This window comes from Podarcis bocagei (assembly GCF_964188305.1).
Source record: "Podarcis bocagei genome assembly, chromosome: 2".
Classification (NCBI taxonomy): Eukaryota; Metazoa; Chordata; class Lepidosauria; order Squamata; family Lacertidae; genus Podarcis; species Podarcis bocagei.
Window position 1 is genome coordinate 13957752 of NC_138126.1, and position 13894 is coordinate 13971645.

The 13894-nt window shown below is 47.0% G+C and overlaps 3 protein-coding genes across 4 annotated transcripts in view; all 3 read left to right on the forward strand.

Annotated features, from left to right (window-relative positions):
• Window positions 1–204: 204 nt before the first annotated feature.
• Window positions 205–6688, forward strand: LOC308581015 (zinc finger and SCAN domain-containing protein 22-like; the record flags this gene model as incomplete). Of its 2 annotated transcripts, none has more annotated exons than XM_081183443.1 (4): window positions 205–338; window positions 3624–4342; window positions 4590–4716; window positions 6546–6688. In XM_081183443.1, exons 2-4 carry the CDS (start codon window positions 3635–3637, stop codon window positions 6686–6688), a joined length of 978 nt encoding a protein of 325 aa, XP_081039569.1. In that variant the 5' UTR covers window positions 205–338; window positions 3624–3634. The 2 variants fall into 2 exon arrangements, with proteins under 2 accessions (XP_081039569.1, XP_081039570.1); XM_081183444.1 differs by having other exon boundaries at window positions 6518–6686.
• On the forward strand, window positions 6686–9197 carry LOC308581025 (uncharacterized protein). Its single transcript, XM_081183461.1, has 2 exons — window positions 6686–7102; window positions 7625–9197. The coding sequence occupies exons 1-2, from the start codon at window positions 6784–6786 to the stop codon at window positions 8260–8262; spliced, it is 957 nt and encodes a 318-aa protein (XP_081039587.1). The 5' UTR covers window positions 6686–6783; the 3' UTR covers window positions 8263–9197.
• A 4566-nt stretch (window positions 9198–13763) lies between these two features.
• Window positions 13764–13894, forward strand: part of LOC308580430 (uncharacterized protein) — an 80690-nt gene continuing 80559 nt past the window's right edge. The window contains exon 1 of the mRNA XM_081182039.1: window positions 13764–13785. The gene's annotated coding sequence lies outside the window, so the exon portion shown is untranslated. The remainder of the gene's footprint in view (window positions 13786–13894) is intronic.

The following is a 13894-nucleotide window of genomic DNA, read 5'->3' on the forward strand; positions in this document are numbered from 1 at the left end:
ACTCCACCCGCGTTTGATCGCTTTTGCATCCATTTCATGTATATAGGGGCCGGGCTGCCTTGTTCCTTTCCTGCTTTTATGCCATGAGCCACCCGGACTCTTAGGGGTTAAACTGATAGAGAGAGGCGTTTCCTAGACGGGCACTCTCCCCCACCCCCAAGGTGTGCTCAATTCTTTTTCCTGTTTCTCCTTGGCCAGGTGGGAGAGGCTCTTTTCTCTCCGTTCCGCTTACTTTTTCTCTCTTTTTTTTTGCCTTCTCAAATTTTTGGCCATTTTGGATTGCAACATCCGAGGGGCTGCAAGGGATCCTGCAAGTGGAACAATAGCAATAGAAAAAGGTGAGCGAAGAGGGGATTGTTTTGGGGAGAAAAGTTGTGAATTGGGAAGGAAAAGGCAGAGAAGTATCTCCTGCAGGAAAGTCTAAGCAAAAGACGGTTGCTTAATGCGGAGCCGTGTGGTTCAGTGGTTAAGGGACTGAGCTACAACTGGGGCAGGCGGGGGACCTGGGTTCAAATCGTCACCCAGCCACGACGCTGCCTTGGTGAACTTGGGACACTATCTCAACCTAACCTTCCTTGTTAGCTTTTTTATTAAAAAATATGGATGTGGAAGTGATTGGTCGTATGCTGATTTGAACTTCCTGGATGAAATGTGAGATAGCTGTAGAATAAGTATCCCAATCTCTTGCAAGTGTGTGCCACATAATTTTCGTTCTGCACATTAGATTCATAGAACTGTTGGAAGGGACTAGTCCTATCCCCTTGCAACGCAGAATTCAAACCTAAATAACCCCTGACCAGTGGCCATCCAACCTCTACAACAGTTACAAAAATGTACATCAGGCAAAACTTTAAAGCCTGCAGAAAAAAAAGAAAAGAAAGGAATTTTTCCAGGGTGGTCAGGGAAATAAACACTCCAAATAAGTACATCCGCAACTCGCATCAAGGACCAGGTGGCTGAGAAACCCACTGCAGCAGGAGAAGAGGGTTGCCCATGGCTCTTTGACATCAAAGCCAAGAATGGGCTATCTCAGAGCTGTGCTGGATCAGGCCAGTAGCCCATCTAGTCCAGCATCTTGTTCTCACTGTGGCCAAGCAGGCGCCCAGATGGAAAACCCATAAGCAGGACCTGAGCAGGAGAGCCCTGTCCCCTCCTGTGGTTTCCAGCAACTAGAATTCAGAAGCATCTCAGCCTCCCAAGTGTGGAGGCGGAGCAATAGGCATCCTGGCTAGTAGCCCTTGAGAGCCTTTTCCTCCTTGAATCTGTCCACTCCTCTTTTAAAGCTCTCCAAGCTGGTGGGCATTACTGCCTCCTGTGGCAGTAAGTTCCATAGTTTATGCAATGGCAAAGAATTGATCCTTTCATGCACGAGAAGTTAATCTCCGGAACTCCCTGCCTATTAATATCAGGCAGGTTCCTTCACTGAACTGTTTTAAGTGCCTTATAAATACCTACCGTATTTTTCGTTCTATAGGACGCACTTTTTCCTCTCCAAAAATTAAGGGGAAATGTGTCTGCATCTTATGGAGCGAATGCAGGCTCCTTGGCTTCAGCGATAGCAACGCGAAGCCTCCGAAGCGCAGAGGGAGCGCTCTCCGGGCTTCAGGGATAGCCGCCTGAAGCCTGCGGAGCGCAGCGCAAGTTCCCGCTGCGCTCTGCAGGCTTCAGGTTCCTTTCGCTGAACCCAAGAGAGCAAGACTCTCCTGGCTTCAGCAGAGAGGGAGCGCTGTGCAGCGCCCCTTCAGCCAAGCGGCAGGAGAAATGGAAGGGGCTCCGTTTCTCCTGCCACTTCGCTGAAGGGGTGCTGAACAGAGAGGAAGAGAATTTTTTTTTCTTGTTCTCCCCCTCTAAAACAAGGTGCGTCCTATAGTCCAGTGCGTCCTATAGAGCGAAAAATACGGCAAGTCCACTCGGGCGTGTAAACCATATTGCATACACCGTATATACAGTGGTACCTCAGGTTAAGAACTTAATTCGTTCTGGAGGTCCGTTCTTAACCTGAAACTGTTCTTAACCTGAAGACCACTTTAGCTAGTGGTGCCTCCCGCCGCCGCCGCACGATTTCTGTTCTCATCCTGAAGCAAAGTTCTTAACCCAAGGTACTATTTCTGGGTTAGTGGAGTCTGTAACCTGAAGTGTTTGTAACCTGAAGCCTCTGTAACCCAAGGTACCACTGTATGTTTGAAAACATATATATATGAAAACAAACATAGCCCGTGCTCTGATTTATGGGAAGGGATCTTCTGTGCCAATATCTGACTTTCAACATGATCACATTCTATTGAATCAGACCTTTGGTCCATCTGGTCAACCCCAGGGATGGGGCGCCTGCAGGTGTCCCCAGATGCTGCTGGATTCTGTGATCGCTGCCCAGACCAGCTGGTGCTCATGGGCATTGGAGTCCAACAACTTCTGGGAGCTCACAGCTCCTCCACTCGCGATCACAATGATTTTCGGCTGTTCTTGGAGTCAGCTTCGCTCTTATTCAGCAAATTTCCCACTTGCCTTGTTTACTCCTCTCCCGCTCTGCTTTGCTCCCTCCATGTTTTTGCTTTCTGGGACGGGTCATTGAACTCTGAGAATGCTTCTTGCTTGCCTGCAGGGAGGATAGAGAAGGGTGTGTGTGTGTGAATTTATCTTGCTGTACAAAGGTAAAAATTTTGCTCATTGCTTTGCTCATGTTTGCCTCTGGTCCCACCCACCTCTGACATGTGTCCCAGTAGGGAATGCGGCCTTCAGAATCCCCACCCATGCGCTAATTTCCTGGTTCAGAAGGAGCATGTGCCAATGACTGCAGTAATGGGAGAGGGTGGGGGGGCTGTTGCCCTGCCTCTTGGGTCATCTAATCCAACTGCATGCAAAGCGTTTTCCTGAACTACTGAGCTGTGGTCTTTCCCCGCAGATGTGCAATGCTTGTGCACAGTTCATGCCTCTTCCCTTGAGGCCACGGATGGAGGAACTGGTGCCTCTCCAGACATGGTTGGATCATTTCTATTTACTTAACAAAATTGACATGCCTTTTGACTGAAAAACCACCTCTAACCCATTTACAAAAATATACATACTATATTGTATGTCTGTAGAATGTATGTCATTGGTCACCCTGGCTGAGGCTGTGGAACATGGACAGGGGTTTTTATTTTTTGTATTTTTTAACTGCAAGTTTTAAAACCATAAAGGCTGGTAATAACAACAACAACAACAATAATAATAATCCCCGTGATGGGGTGAGCTCCCGTTGCTCGGTCCCTGCTCCTGCCAACCTAGCAGTTCGAAAGCACGTCAAAGTGCAAGTAGATAAATAGGTACTGCTCTGGCGGGGAAGGTAAACGGCGTTTCCGTGCGCTGCTCTGGTTCGCCAGAAGCGACTTAGTCCTGCTGGCCACATGACCCAGAAGCTATATGCTGGCTCCCTTGGCCAGTAATGCGAGATGAGTGCTGCAACCCCAGAGTCGTCCGCAACTGGACCTAATGGTCAGGGGTCCCTTTACCTTTACCTTCATACATACATACATACAACAGGAGGGCTACAAGCTCCCCCCATCTCTGATGTAACCAAACAAAGGAGTTTCCTCTGTTCACAAGTATTGATGGTTGTTTGCTTTCCATTCTCCATTCTGCAGCCAGAATAACAATGGAAGACCAGAACTTGACAGGATCCTTCCAAAAGAAGAGATTGGAGGCAGGAGGGGAAGACCCCCAGCTTACCCCCATTGGGGCCTTGAGAGAGTTTCAGGCAGGGGCGACTCTGCGGCAAATTAAGCCAGAGCCGGAGGAGCAGTGCTGGGATGCCCAATGGCAGCAGTTCCTGAAGACGATGAAGAGCCCTCAGTCAGTCTGGAGAACTCCGCAGATATCCAAGTTCACACCAGAGGAGGATTTGAAGGACTCCCAGGCCTCGGGGAAGGCCGTCGCCATGGGCAACCAGTGGCCTACAAGGGAGTGTGTGGCCCAAGCCCTGCCAGGCCTCCCGGGAGAAGTCCAGGACGCCCATCAAACTCTGGACCTTTCCGTGAAAGTGAAGGAAGAGCTTCCGGAGAAGCAAACTCTCAGCTTGGAGATGCGCTGCCTACGCTTCCGCCATTTTGGCTACCGGGAGGCTGAAAGGCCCTGGGAGGTCTTGAGGCAGCTCTGGGAGCTCTGCTGTCAGTGGCTGACACCTGAGAGGCACAGCAAGGAGCAGATCCTGGAGCTGGTGACCCTGGAGCAGTTCCTGACCATCCTGCCCCTGGAGATGCAGTGCTGGGTCCGGGAGCGCAACCCGGAGACTTGTGCCCAGGCTTTGGCCCTGGCGGACGAGTTCTTGCTGAGGCTGCAAGAGGCGGAGCAAGTGGGGAGAAAGGTCTGAGATATTTTTGTAATTTCATAAACTATGGGGAGTGTATGCAGCTAAGTTGTACTCCAGGTCATGAACCTAAGTCGGTTGTGTCCATTGACGTCAATGGGTCTACTCTGAGTAAGGCTAACATTGGCTGCCACCCAAGGTTTCCCTCTGAGCCTGCTGACACCTCCGTCTTCTGTGTGGATGGTGCCATTTAACTTGCATAAGCGATTTCATCTCACCGGCTGCGTCTCTCTTCCTGTTTCAGCTCCCGGAGCCTTTTCATATAGTGACTGTTAAGTCCCCCAAATCAGAGGAGGATCCCTCAGATGCTGTGGAGCTGCTTTTCCCTGCGGAGGTGGCCCGGGAGAATGAGGAGCTTGCCAGGTTGCTGGGTGAGGATCCCCATGTCCAAATCTCACTGTTGGATAGCCTCTGTGGGGATGATTCCTGCGCTGTGGGACTACAGCTCCCATGGTGTGCAGGCCAGGATTTTATTTATTTATTTCCCGCCCATCTGGCTGGGCTTCCCCAGCCACTCTGGGCGGCTTCCCACAAAATATTAAAATACATCAAACGTTAAAAGCTTCCCTAAACAGGGCTTCCTTCAAATTAGGGGGGAGTAGTGCTCCAGCAGACGAGGAAACCTGCGACCCTCCGCATGTTGCTGGGTGCCAAGGGTGCTGCCAGGGAATGTACCCAGCAGAGAGTTAGTTCTTTATTGTCCAAGCTGACACTTATAGTAGTTTCCATGGCTCCAAAAAATACCACACACACCAGCCTAGTGTCTAGACAGCTATTCCCAGACCTGTGCTTTATGGAGCAGTTGCAACAACAAGAGACCACAATACCTCCACCAGTTTATGTACCATTCTCTGATAGGCTTCACACATGCACCTGGAGACTTCCCCAGTTAGCAGAGCCAGTGATCAGGCATGATGGGAGTTGTAGTCTGGCCATGTCTTGAGGCCTGCACGTTCCCCAGCGCTGCCACAGAGTAAGACGTGTGGTCTCCCAAAGATCTGTCTTTGACCCTGTGCTTTTAAACTAGATTATAAACAACCTGAAGTTTGCAAGGAGCCTTGACGTTTGGCCAGGTTTGCCAGTGGTACCAAATTATGGAGGGTGGTAAATATGGAAAAGTTGTGATGAGCCCCAAAAGGATCTCTCCAAAGTGGGCGAACGGCCAATGAAATGGCAAGTGCTGTTTGGTGTAAGTATGAAAGTGATGCATGTCGGGGCAAGAAATCCTAGCTTCACGTATGTGCTGTGTTAAGTTGTGGGTGAACATATCAGACGACACAGCGATTCTTCAAACAGCTCTTCTTTATTCAGAGGCCAGAACTGAACTGAACTGAAGGGCTCAGTCAACCTGCTTATATAGAGCTCCAGTACCTCGTTACTGTAACAACTTTCTAAAACTATCCAATCACTGAACGTCACTTTCGATCCCTTATTTGCATAACTATCTACAGTATCCCCCTGCTGGCCCAGGGTGAGAACTTCAGTACATAACATGCTGAGTGGTCTGAGACTGTAGATACAGTGTTACCTTGGGTTACATAAGCTTCAGGTTACATACGCTTCAGGTTACAGACTCCTCTAACCCAGAAATAGTACCTCGGGTTAAGAACTTTGCTTCAGGATGAGAACAGAAATCGTGCTCCAGCAGCGCGACAGCAGCAGGAGGCCCCATTAGCTAAAGTGGTGCTTCAGGTTAAGAACAGTTTCAGGTTAAGTACGGACCTTCGGAACGAATTAAGTACTTAACCCGAGGTACCACAGTACTGAACAGGAGAAGGATCTTGGGCTCATTTTGTGGATAGATTGATGAAGATGTCCATCCAGTTTGCAGCAGCTTTGAAAAAAGGCAAATCCCATGTTGGCCAATCATTGGAAAGTTAGCAAATGTAAAACTGCCAGACTTATTAGAAACCTATAGCGCAACCATACTTTGAATACTGTGTATAGTTCTGATTGTCCTGTCTCAGAAAATAAATTGTAGAACTGGAAATGATCATTATTCTTCAATTTATTACCTGGCCTTCACCAGCAGGTCCCAGGGCTAGTTACCACTATTTAAACTTCAAAAGGAATAAAAGTTAAAGATTACCATCACAGGAATAGGGTCGGCTCTGAAAGCACGTGTCTCGGGGTGTGAGAGGGCAGGGTAAAAATTCAACATTCTCCCCACAGATTCCTCAGATCGTTCTTTACCCCACAGGCAATGCAGAAACAAAGGCGAAGGAAGGAAATCTTCCATTGCAAAGATCGAAGCAAGCAGAATTCAACTCAATACCTTTGGGGAAAGCCAGAGAGGACGACTTGCTCCGTCATGACAATCGAGCCTGGCTCAACAGGGACTAGAAACATTCCAGCAATCAGTGCCTTGTGAGGAAGTGGACACCATCGTATGTGACAGCCCTGTGAAACAGGGACTCGCTGAGGGCGAAAGAAGAAATATGTGCGTGGACTGTGAAAATCTGTGCCATAGCTTCAACTTTCCGAAGAGTCAGAGGATGCAAATGGGAGAGGACCCCGACCACTGCAGTCTGTGCGGGAAAGCCTTGAGGAGCGGCCCCTCCCTCGCCGCGCGCAAGGGGGCTTTCCCCGGAGAGAAACCGTACCGGTGCTCTGAGTGCGGGAAGAGCTTTGGCTGGAAATCGTCGCTCACTTCACACAAAAGGATCCACACGGGGGAGAAGCCATACAGGTGCTCCGAGTGCGGGAAGAGCTTTGGGATCAGCTCCCAGCTGGTGAGGCACAAGAGAATCCACACAGGTGAGAGAAACTTTTCCATTGCCCCGACTGCGCTAAGAGCTTCAGACAGGTAGCCTCTCTCTCCTGACACACGGGAGAACCGCCACGGGGGGGGGGGGAGAGAATGATCTGAAATATCATAGTTTGAATTGGTTTTATTGTGGATTGTTTTATTTGATGTGTTGTAAAGCACTTTGAGGCTTTTTCTTTGAAATATAAAGTGGTATAGAAATGAAATGAATAATAAGGATAATTTCATTGCCAAAAGTAAAGCACCTCGGCATTCCATTGTGGCGACCGTAGCCTAGGTTTAAGGTGCCATTTGGCGATTAACTTACATACCTGAGTTTTTTAATTCTGCCATGGAAGGATGCTATCAGCAGGGCTTCCTCTCCCACTAATAAGGCTGAAAGGGGCTGAAGCACAAGATGGCGGTTGTGGAGCCTTGGTTTCCAGTATTTTCTCTTGATTATAATTATATTATCACTCCCCTCACTCTGGAAGAAATCCAGTTAACCGCTCCACCTGTTTCTTTGTTGTTAGATCATTTGGTTGCAATGCCGTCGCACAAGAAGAGGAAGATAGATTTGGAGTGCCGCATTTTCAATAAGAAATGGACACACGACTATTTCTTTGTGGAGCTGAAAGGCATGCCCGTGTGCCTCATTTGTGGTGAGGCCCTCTCCATCCTGAAGAAGGCCAACCTGCAGAGGCACTACAGGACGAAGCACATCCAGTATGAGGAGTTCCAAGGGCAGTTGCGCGAGGAGAAGGTCAAGGCGCTGAAAATGGACCTGCACGCCCAGCAAGGCATCGCCCCGGAACCAAGGAAGGAAATGGACAGCGTGGAGCAAGCCAGCTTCGTGGTGAGCGAGCTGGTCTCCAAAAAGCTTCGCCCGCTCTCCAGAGGCGAGCTGGTGAAGGAGTGCATTGTGGCCACCGCCGCTCTCTTGGCCCCAGAGAAGCTGAAGCTCTTTGAGAGCGTGAGCTTCTCTCGCAGGAGGGGCCCAGCTCACAGCAAGAACTCGGCTCGGGGAATGGAGGGGTCTCTTGCAAGGGACCCCCGGGGCCCCCGATTACCAGAGGTGAACTTGGGCAGCCAGCTGCTAGCGGCCACATTGTTGATGCCGCCAGGCAAAAGTGAGCTTGAAAAAGAAACACAGCCGCAAGTGTCACACTGAAAAGCTGCTGTGTTGAATGTTTATCATTATTTTATATATATTCACGTCTTTATTTTTTTCTTAAGTTCTTCATCATCAGAATTTTATCATTTGTACGCCACCCATCTAACTGCGTTGCCCTACTACTCTGGGTGGCTTCCAACAAAATATTAGAAACACAAGAGCCCTCAAAGAGTAAAATCTTCAGCTGTGAAGTTATATAATTTTTACATTTTTTATCTTGCAGATTATAGAAGATGAGTCCCCACTGCTTCTGTTTGGACCCCATTCCCCACAAAATAGATTTTTCCAATGGGTCACTGGCCTTTCATTTAACAAATAACGAAAGGTTCCCCACAGCAGAGTGTTTAAGTGTAGGCTGGTGCCAAAGGTAGAGGCAAATGGTTGCAATGTATTAACCTATATTGCTTGGTTATATTCATTTTTTTCTTCTGTGACGGACCTTTAAGAAATCGACCTGGTGGTGAGGCAGAGATTGGGTGATCTTTCCTCTTTGAGGCACAGTTTGTTCCTTTGTACGTTCAAACATGAAAAATAAAAGTGAGCCAGCACGAAAAAATGGTTACAGAATATTTACCTGGCAAAAGGCTGGCATCCTGTGGCCCCTTCAGATGTTGTTAGATTTAAACTCACGTCTTCCCTGGCCATTGGCCATCCTGGCTGGGACTCATGGGAGCTGGAGTCCAATGATCTCTGAAGGACCACAGGTTTCCTTGCATCTAGGTCCACAAATGCCGGGGACAATTCAAATCCCTCCCCAGTTGTGAAGCTGATTGGGTGACTTAAAGCTGGTCACCATCTTCATGTGAAACCTCCCTCGCAGGGTTGCTGTGTGCGTGAAAGCAATATATCTTGCAGTGGCCTTGATGAGGGAAGTGTGGAACAGAAACGTACTTCCTAGGTAAAAAGACAGGAAATAGTTCTGAATCTGATTGGGGAAAAAGCATTCCTTGTCCCCATATAGCATATAGCAGGGCTGGGGCCCATGTGTTGTTGAACTCCAGTTGAAGTCCCAGCATCTGGTTCCTCAGCCCTCTGCACTCTCTCTCTGGAAACCTCCAGCTGCCAGGTGACAGGAACCAGCCAATGCCTCCCAGTTCAGAAACAGACTGCCAGGAACTGGGATTGCAAGTCGCCAATCCTGGAAACTTAGGCAAGCATCAACATATTCGGTTTCCATGCTTATGAATGTTGATTTGGATCAGATCGTCTGAGGTGTGGAAATATTAGGGGAAATATCTGCTTGACACCACCTTGGGATAGTTTTGACAGCAATTAGGGGAACTGGGAATATTTCTAGGTCCATCAGGGTTGATGGACCAGCAAATAGCTAGAGAGGATTAAGGTGTGTGTTGGTGGGGTGGGGGTGGAATTAGGCCTTGTTTCTTGTGTGGCAGATAAGAGATTCCATAGTTCTTAAGGGTGAAAGTTTGCTGCCTGTCAAAATGATGCTTGAGCCTTTTTTTTTCCTTTCAAAAAACCAAAACAAAACAACCCAAACATGGCAGCTGGTCTAGTCAAGCAGGAAAATATAAGGTTCATTTGTGAAGTTACCTGTGTAGCTCTGAGCTTTGTTTACACCTGTCCTTTTTAGCAAACAATCCACGTAATTGTTGGTGGCTGTTAATGTTCTTGTCAAATAGAACTAATTAAAAGTTTTTACTGTTAAAAAAAGTTGTGAAAAATACTTTCAGCTGAAGTTGCAAACACACTGATCCCGATCCCTGTACAGTCGTACCTTAGTTCTCGAATTTAATCCGTTCTGGGAGTCCGTTTGATTCCTGGAACCGTTCGAGAACCAAGGCACGGCTTCCGATTGACTGCAGGAGCTTCCTGCACTCAATCAGAAGCTGTGTCGGACATACGACTTCTGAAACATTTGAGTTGCAAGGCGTTTGACATTCAAGGTATGGCTGTATTACATATGCACTACAGTTGGGTTGAAACAGTTCTCTTTACACTTACCTGATTTGCACTTAATAATTTATCATAATAATTTATTATTTATACCCCACCCATCTGGCTGGGTTTCCCCAGCCACTCTGGGCAGCTTCCAACAAAATATTAAAATACAATAGTCTGTTAAACATTAAAGGCATCCTAAACAGGGCTGCCTTCAGATGTCTTCTAAAAGTCTGTTAGTTGTTTTTCTCTTTGACATCTGGTGGGAGGGCGTTCCACAGGGCGGGTGCCACTACCGAGAAGGCCCTCTGCCTGGTTCCCTGTAACTTGGCTTCTCACAGGGAGGGAATCACCAGAATGCCCTCAGCGTGGACCTCAGTGTTTGGGCAGAACAATGGGGGTGGAGATGCTCCTTCAGGTATACTGGACCGAGGCCTTTCTAAAGGTCAGCGCGAACACATTGAATTGTGCTCGGAAACGTACTGGGAGCCAATTGCACATGTGGTCTGTGGTCCTCAGAATCCACCCCACCCCCTTCCATGGCTCTGCTTCGCACCTTAGCCAGCCGGGATGTGCCTTTAAACTCCTGACAATGCCTCCTCCTCGCCTGGATGGAGGGGAGAGCGTTGTGTGTGCATTTGTATCTCAGATATATCCTTCCCATACAAGGCAAAACTTTTCAAACTATGGCACTACATCTTTTTTTGCTTTAAAAAGAAAGCATTGAAAGAAGGGTTGTTTTTAAAATTTATTGCTTTATTTTTCACAACTTAATGCAAAGAAAAGAACTTCCCCTTTTTCCAGCCAGTGTGGTGTAGTGGTTAAGAGTGGTAGTCTGGTAATGTGGTTCGTGTCCCCGCTCCTCCACATGCAGCTGCTGGGCGACCTTGGGCTAGTCACACTTCTCTGGAGTCTCTCAGCCTCACTCAACTCACAGAGTACAGTGGTACATACGCTTCAGGTTACATACGCTTCAGGTTACAGACTCCGCTAACCCAGAAATAGTACCTCGGGTTAAGAACTTTGCTTCAGGATGAGAACAGAAATCGTGTGGCGGCGGCACAGTAGCAGCGGGAGGCCCCATTAGCCAAAGTGGTGCTTCAGGTTAAGAATGGACCTCTGGAACAAATTAAGTACGTAACCAGAGGTACCACTGTATTTAACAACAAGTACTTGAAAGACCAAACAGCCGTGCTCTTTTCCATCCCTTTCCAAGAATTGCAACAATCTGTTCCTCCAATTGGTTCTCCCTTCACTGCAGTCAACTGAAGGCAACCAGCTCTCACTGCCAATGAAAATGAATGAATAGAAGGAGAACCTATGCATGTGTCACCGACACAAAAACTTTGGATATGCACTCTGTAAAATAATGAAAGTTTACTTCCCCCTCCCCCCCTCTATCCCCACTTCTCAACTCCCCAACCTTATACTGTATGCAACATTATAGTCTGTCTGTGTGTGAATTTTGATGATCTCCAAAGTAACAGAGTAGCTTATAGCTAAGAAGCAAAATAGCTGTTCTAGGTGATAGTTCCTTTTTACAGACTACAATGTCCAGACTCTTGGTATTCAAAAGAACTTTACTTTCATAAACATATAACCGAGAAAAATATATTTACAATCTCATGCTTATTCAAACACAGGCATGTTCTCTCTTGAATTGTCTTACAGTTTCTTACAAAAGGTTTTTACTTTCACCTCAGCAGTAATTCTGTTTTTGAACTTTTGAGCAGTAATTTTGATCAGCATTTCGTGATCTTCCACTGTTCCACTTCAGACAGATCACACTGACACACGATAGTATCCTGAGACATCTCTCTCAGCAGCACTTCTCCCTCATGCACAGAGAGAGAAAAGAACAGAAAAGCAGTTAGAAACAACAGTTACTGGAATAACAGTCTCAACAGAATGGAATGCCTCCCTCATGTGACTAACACACATGAGGGCTACTGTCAAAGGAAACTCCATCTTAAAACATTCTCATTTATGGAAATTAAACCATCATCCTTAGCACTTTCCCCAGACTTAGAGAAACCAGCGAGCCTTAAAACTAGGAGAGCAAAAAGCTCAAAGACAGAGGGCGCTTAGCGGCACCCATAGAGGAGATGATTATGATGTCAGTGAGCTTATTCTGAATAAAACAACCCATTGCTTTGTAGACCTCAGATCTCCAGAGGAGGAAATAAGGGGATTTGTGTCAGGGAACAGCTTCCAAACCCTGCTGCCAATGCATTCTCCTCCTAGCTGCACTTGCTATTCGCAGTTCATTGTCTTCTGGATCAGTGCCTTAATCTTTTGTAGATTCTGTATATCAGAGCATAGCCATTGAGGTGTCCCCAGATGTTGGTGTCCAGTTCCCATCAGTTTCAGCCAGCAGGAATGACAGTCAAGGATGATGGAAGCTGTAATCTGGACCTCACCACCTGGACTCTGCTGCCCTATATCCTTCCCATTGAAAGAAATGTGAAAATTAATTTTGGACGCTATAGATTTATCCTGGTCTGGTGCATGCAATGTCTTTTGTTTTGCAGCTGCATGATTTGTGCTTGTATAGTGGTGGCCATTGGCTATAAACAATAAAATTCATAGATACAGTAGATTGAACTGCAAAAAATAAGTAATAAAATAATAAAACGATTATTATTATTTTTGGTCCTCACTCCCAAATGGTGTGTGTGGTTTTTGTTATATTGTGCTTTTGGTTATATTGGGGGTGGGGGGTGGAGAAGTATGAAGGCCAAAACCGCTCCCCTCCTCTGCTAAATGGATGCAGGAGACCAGATGCAGCGAATGAAAAAGCAGGGAAAGACAAACCCTCCAAGTGCCACTATTTTCCAGGGATGTCCCTGATTTAGAGAAGCCATCCTGGTTTCTGATTTGATCCCAGAATGTCTCGCTTTTCCTTAGGGTCTCCCTATTTTCATTGAAGAAATGCTGGAGGGAATGGAGTTATCCAACCCACGGGCCCTCTGAAGGCAATCCTGTATAGGAAAGTTTTTTAGGAAGGAAGTCTAAACAGAGTTAAATTTGAGAAAATTAGGATAAGATTGTATATTCGTGTTGAAAAATTAATAAAAATTATTTTTTTAAAAAAGGAAAGTTTTTTAATGTTTAATGGTTTATTATGTTTTTTATATATGTTGGAAACTTCCCAGAGTGGCTGGGGCAACGTAATAAGATGTGTGGTGTATAAATAGGAAAATTATAGTTATGGAATGGGATGTCCCTATTTTCATCAGAGAAATGTTGGAGGATTTGGAAAGGTCGGTTGCTGGAGCTAAGTGATTGCATGATCCCAACCAGCAGAGCTGGGAACTGGACTGCCTCCTCCATTCGGGCTGCAGGCATAGCTGTCAACCTTCCCTTTTTTGCCGGAAATTCCCTTATTCCAGTGCCATTTCCCGCTGCTATCCCGGATTGTTAGATATCCTGTAGACTGTCCCCGGGGCAGGTGAGGCTGCTGATCCCTTATTTTCAAATCTGAAAATTGACAGCTATGGCTGCAGGGTGGCATCGTCCCAGCTTTCTGGGAATATTTGCTGATGAGGAAACCAGTGACTGCACATCGGATCACAAGGAGACTTATTTGTGCAACATTCTGGATAGCATATAAGATGCCAGGTAGATTCCAACGATACAATAAATTTTGAGGGACAGCGCAAGGGGGCGCATCCAGCCTCGCAGCCTCCCAGGGCCCAACCCACAGCCAGAGAGGCAGGAAACGGGGCCA

Excerpts from the sequence above, each read along its gene's own strand:
- LOC308581025 (XM_081183461.1), top strand. The coding sequence starts at position 6,784 with ATGTGCGTGGACTGTGAAAATCTGTGCCATAGCTTCAACTTTCCGAAG. Across the intron at positions 7,103-7,624 it reads GCACAAGAGAATCCACACAG|ATCATTTGGTTGCAATGCCG; the intron begins GTGAGAGAAACT and ends CTTTGTTGTTAG.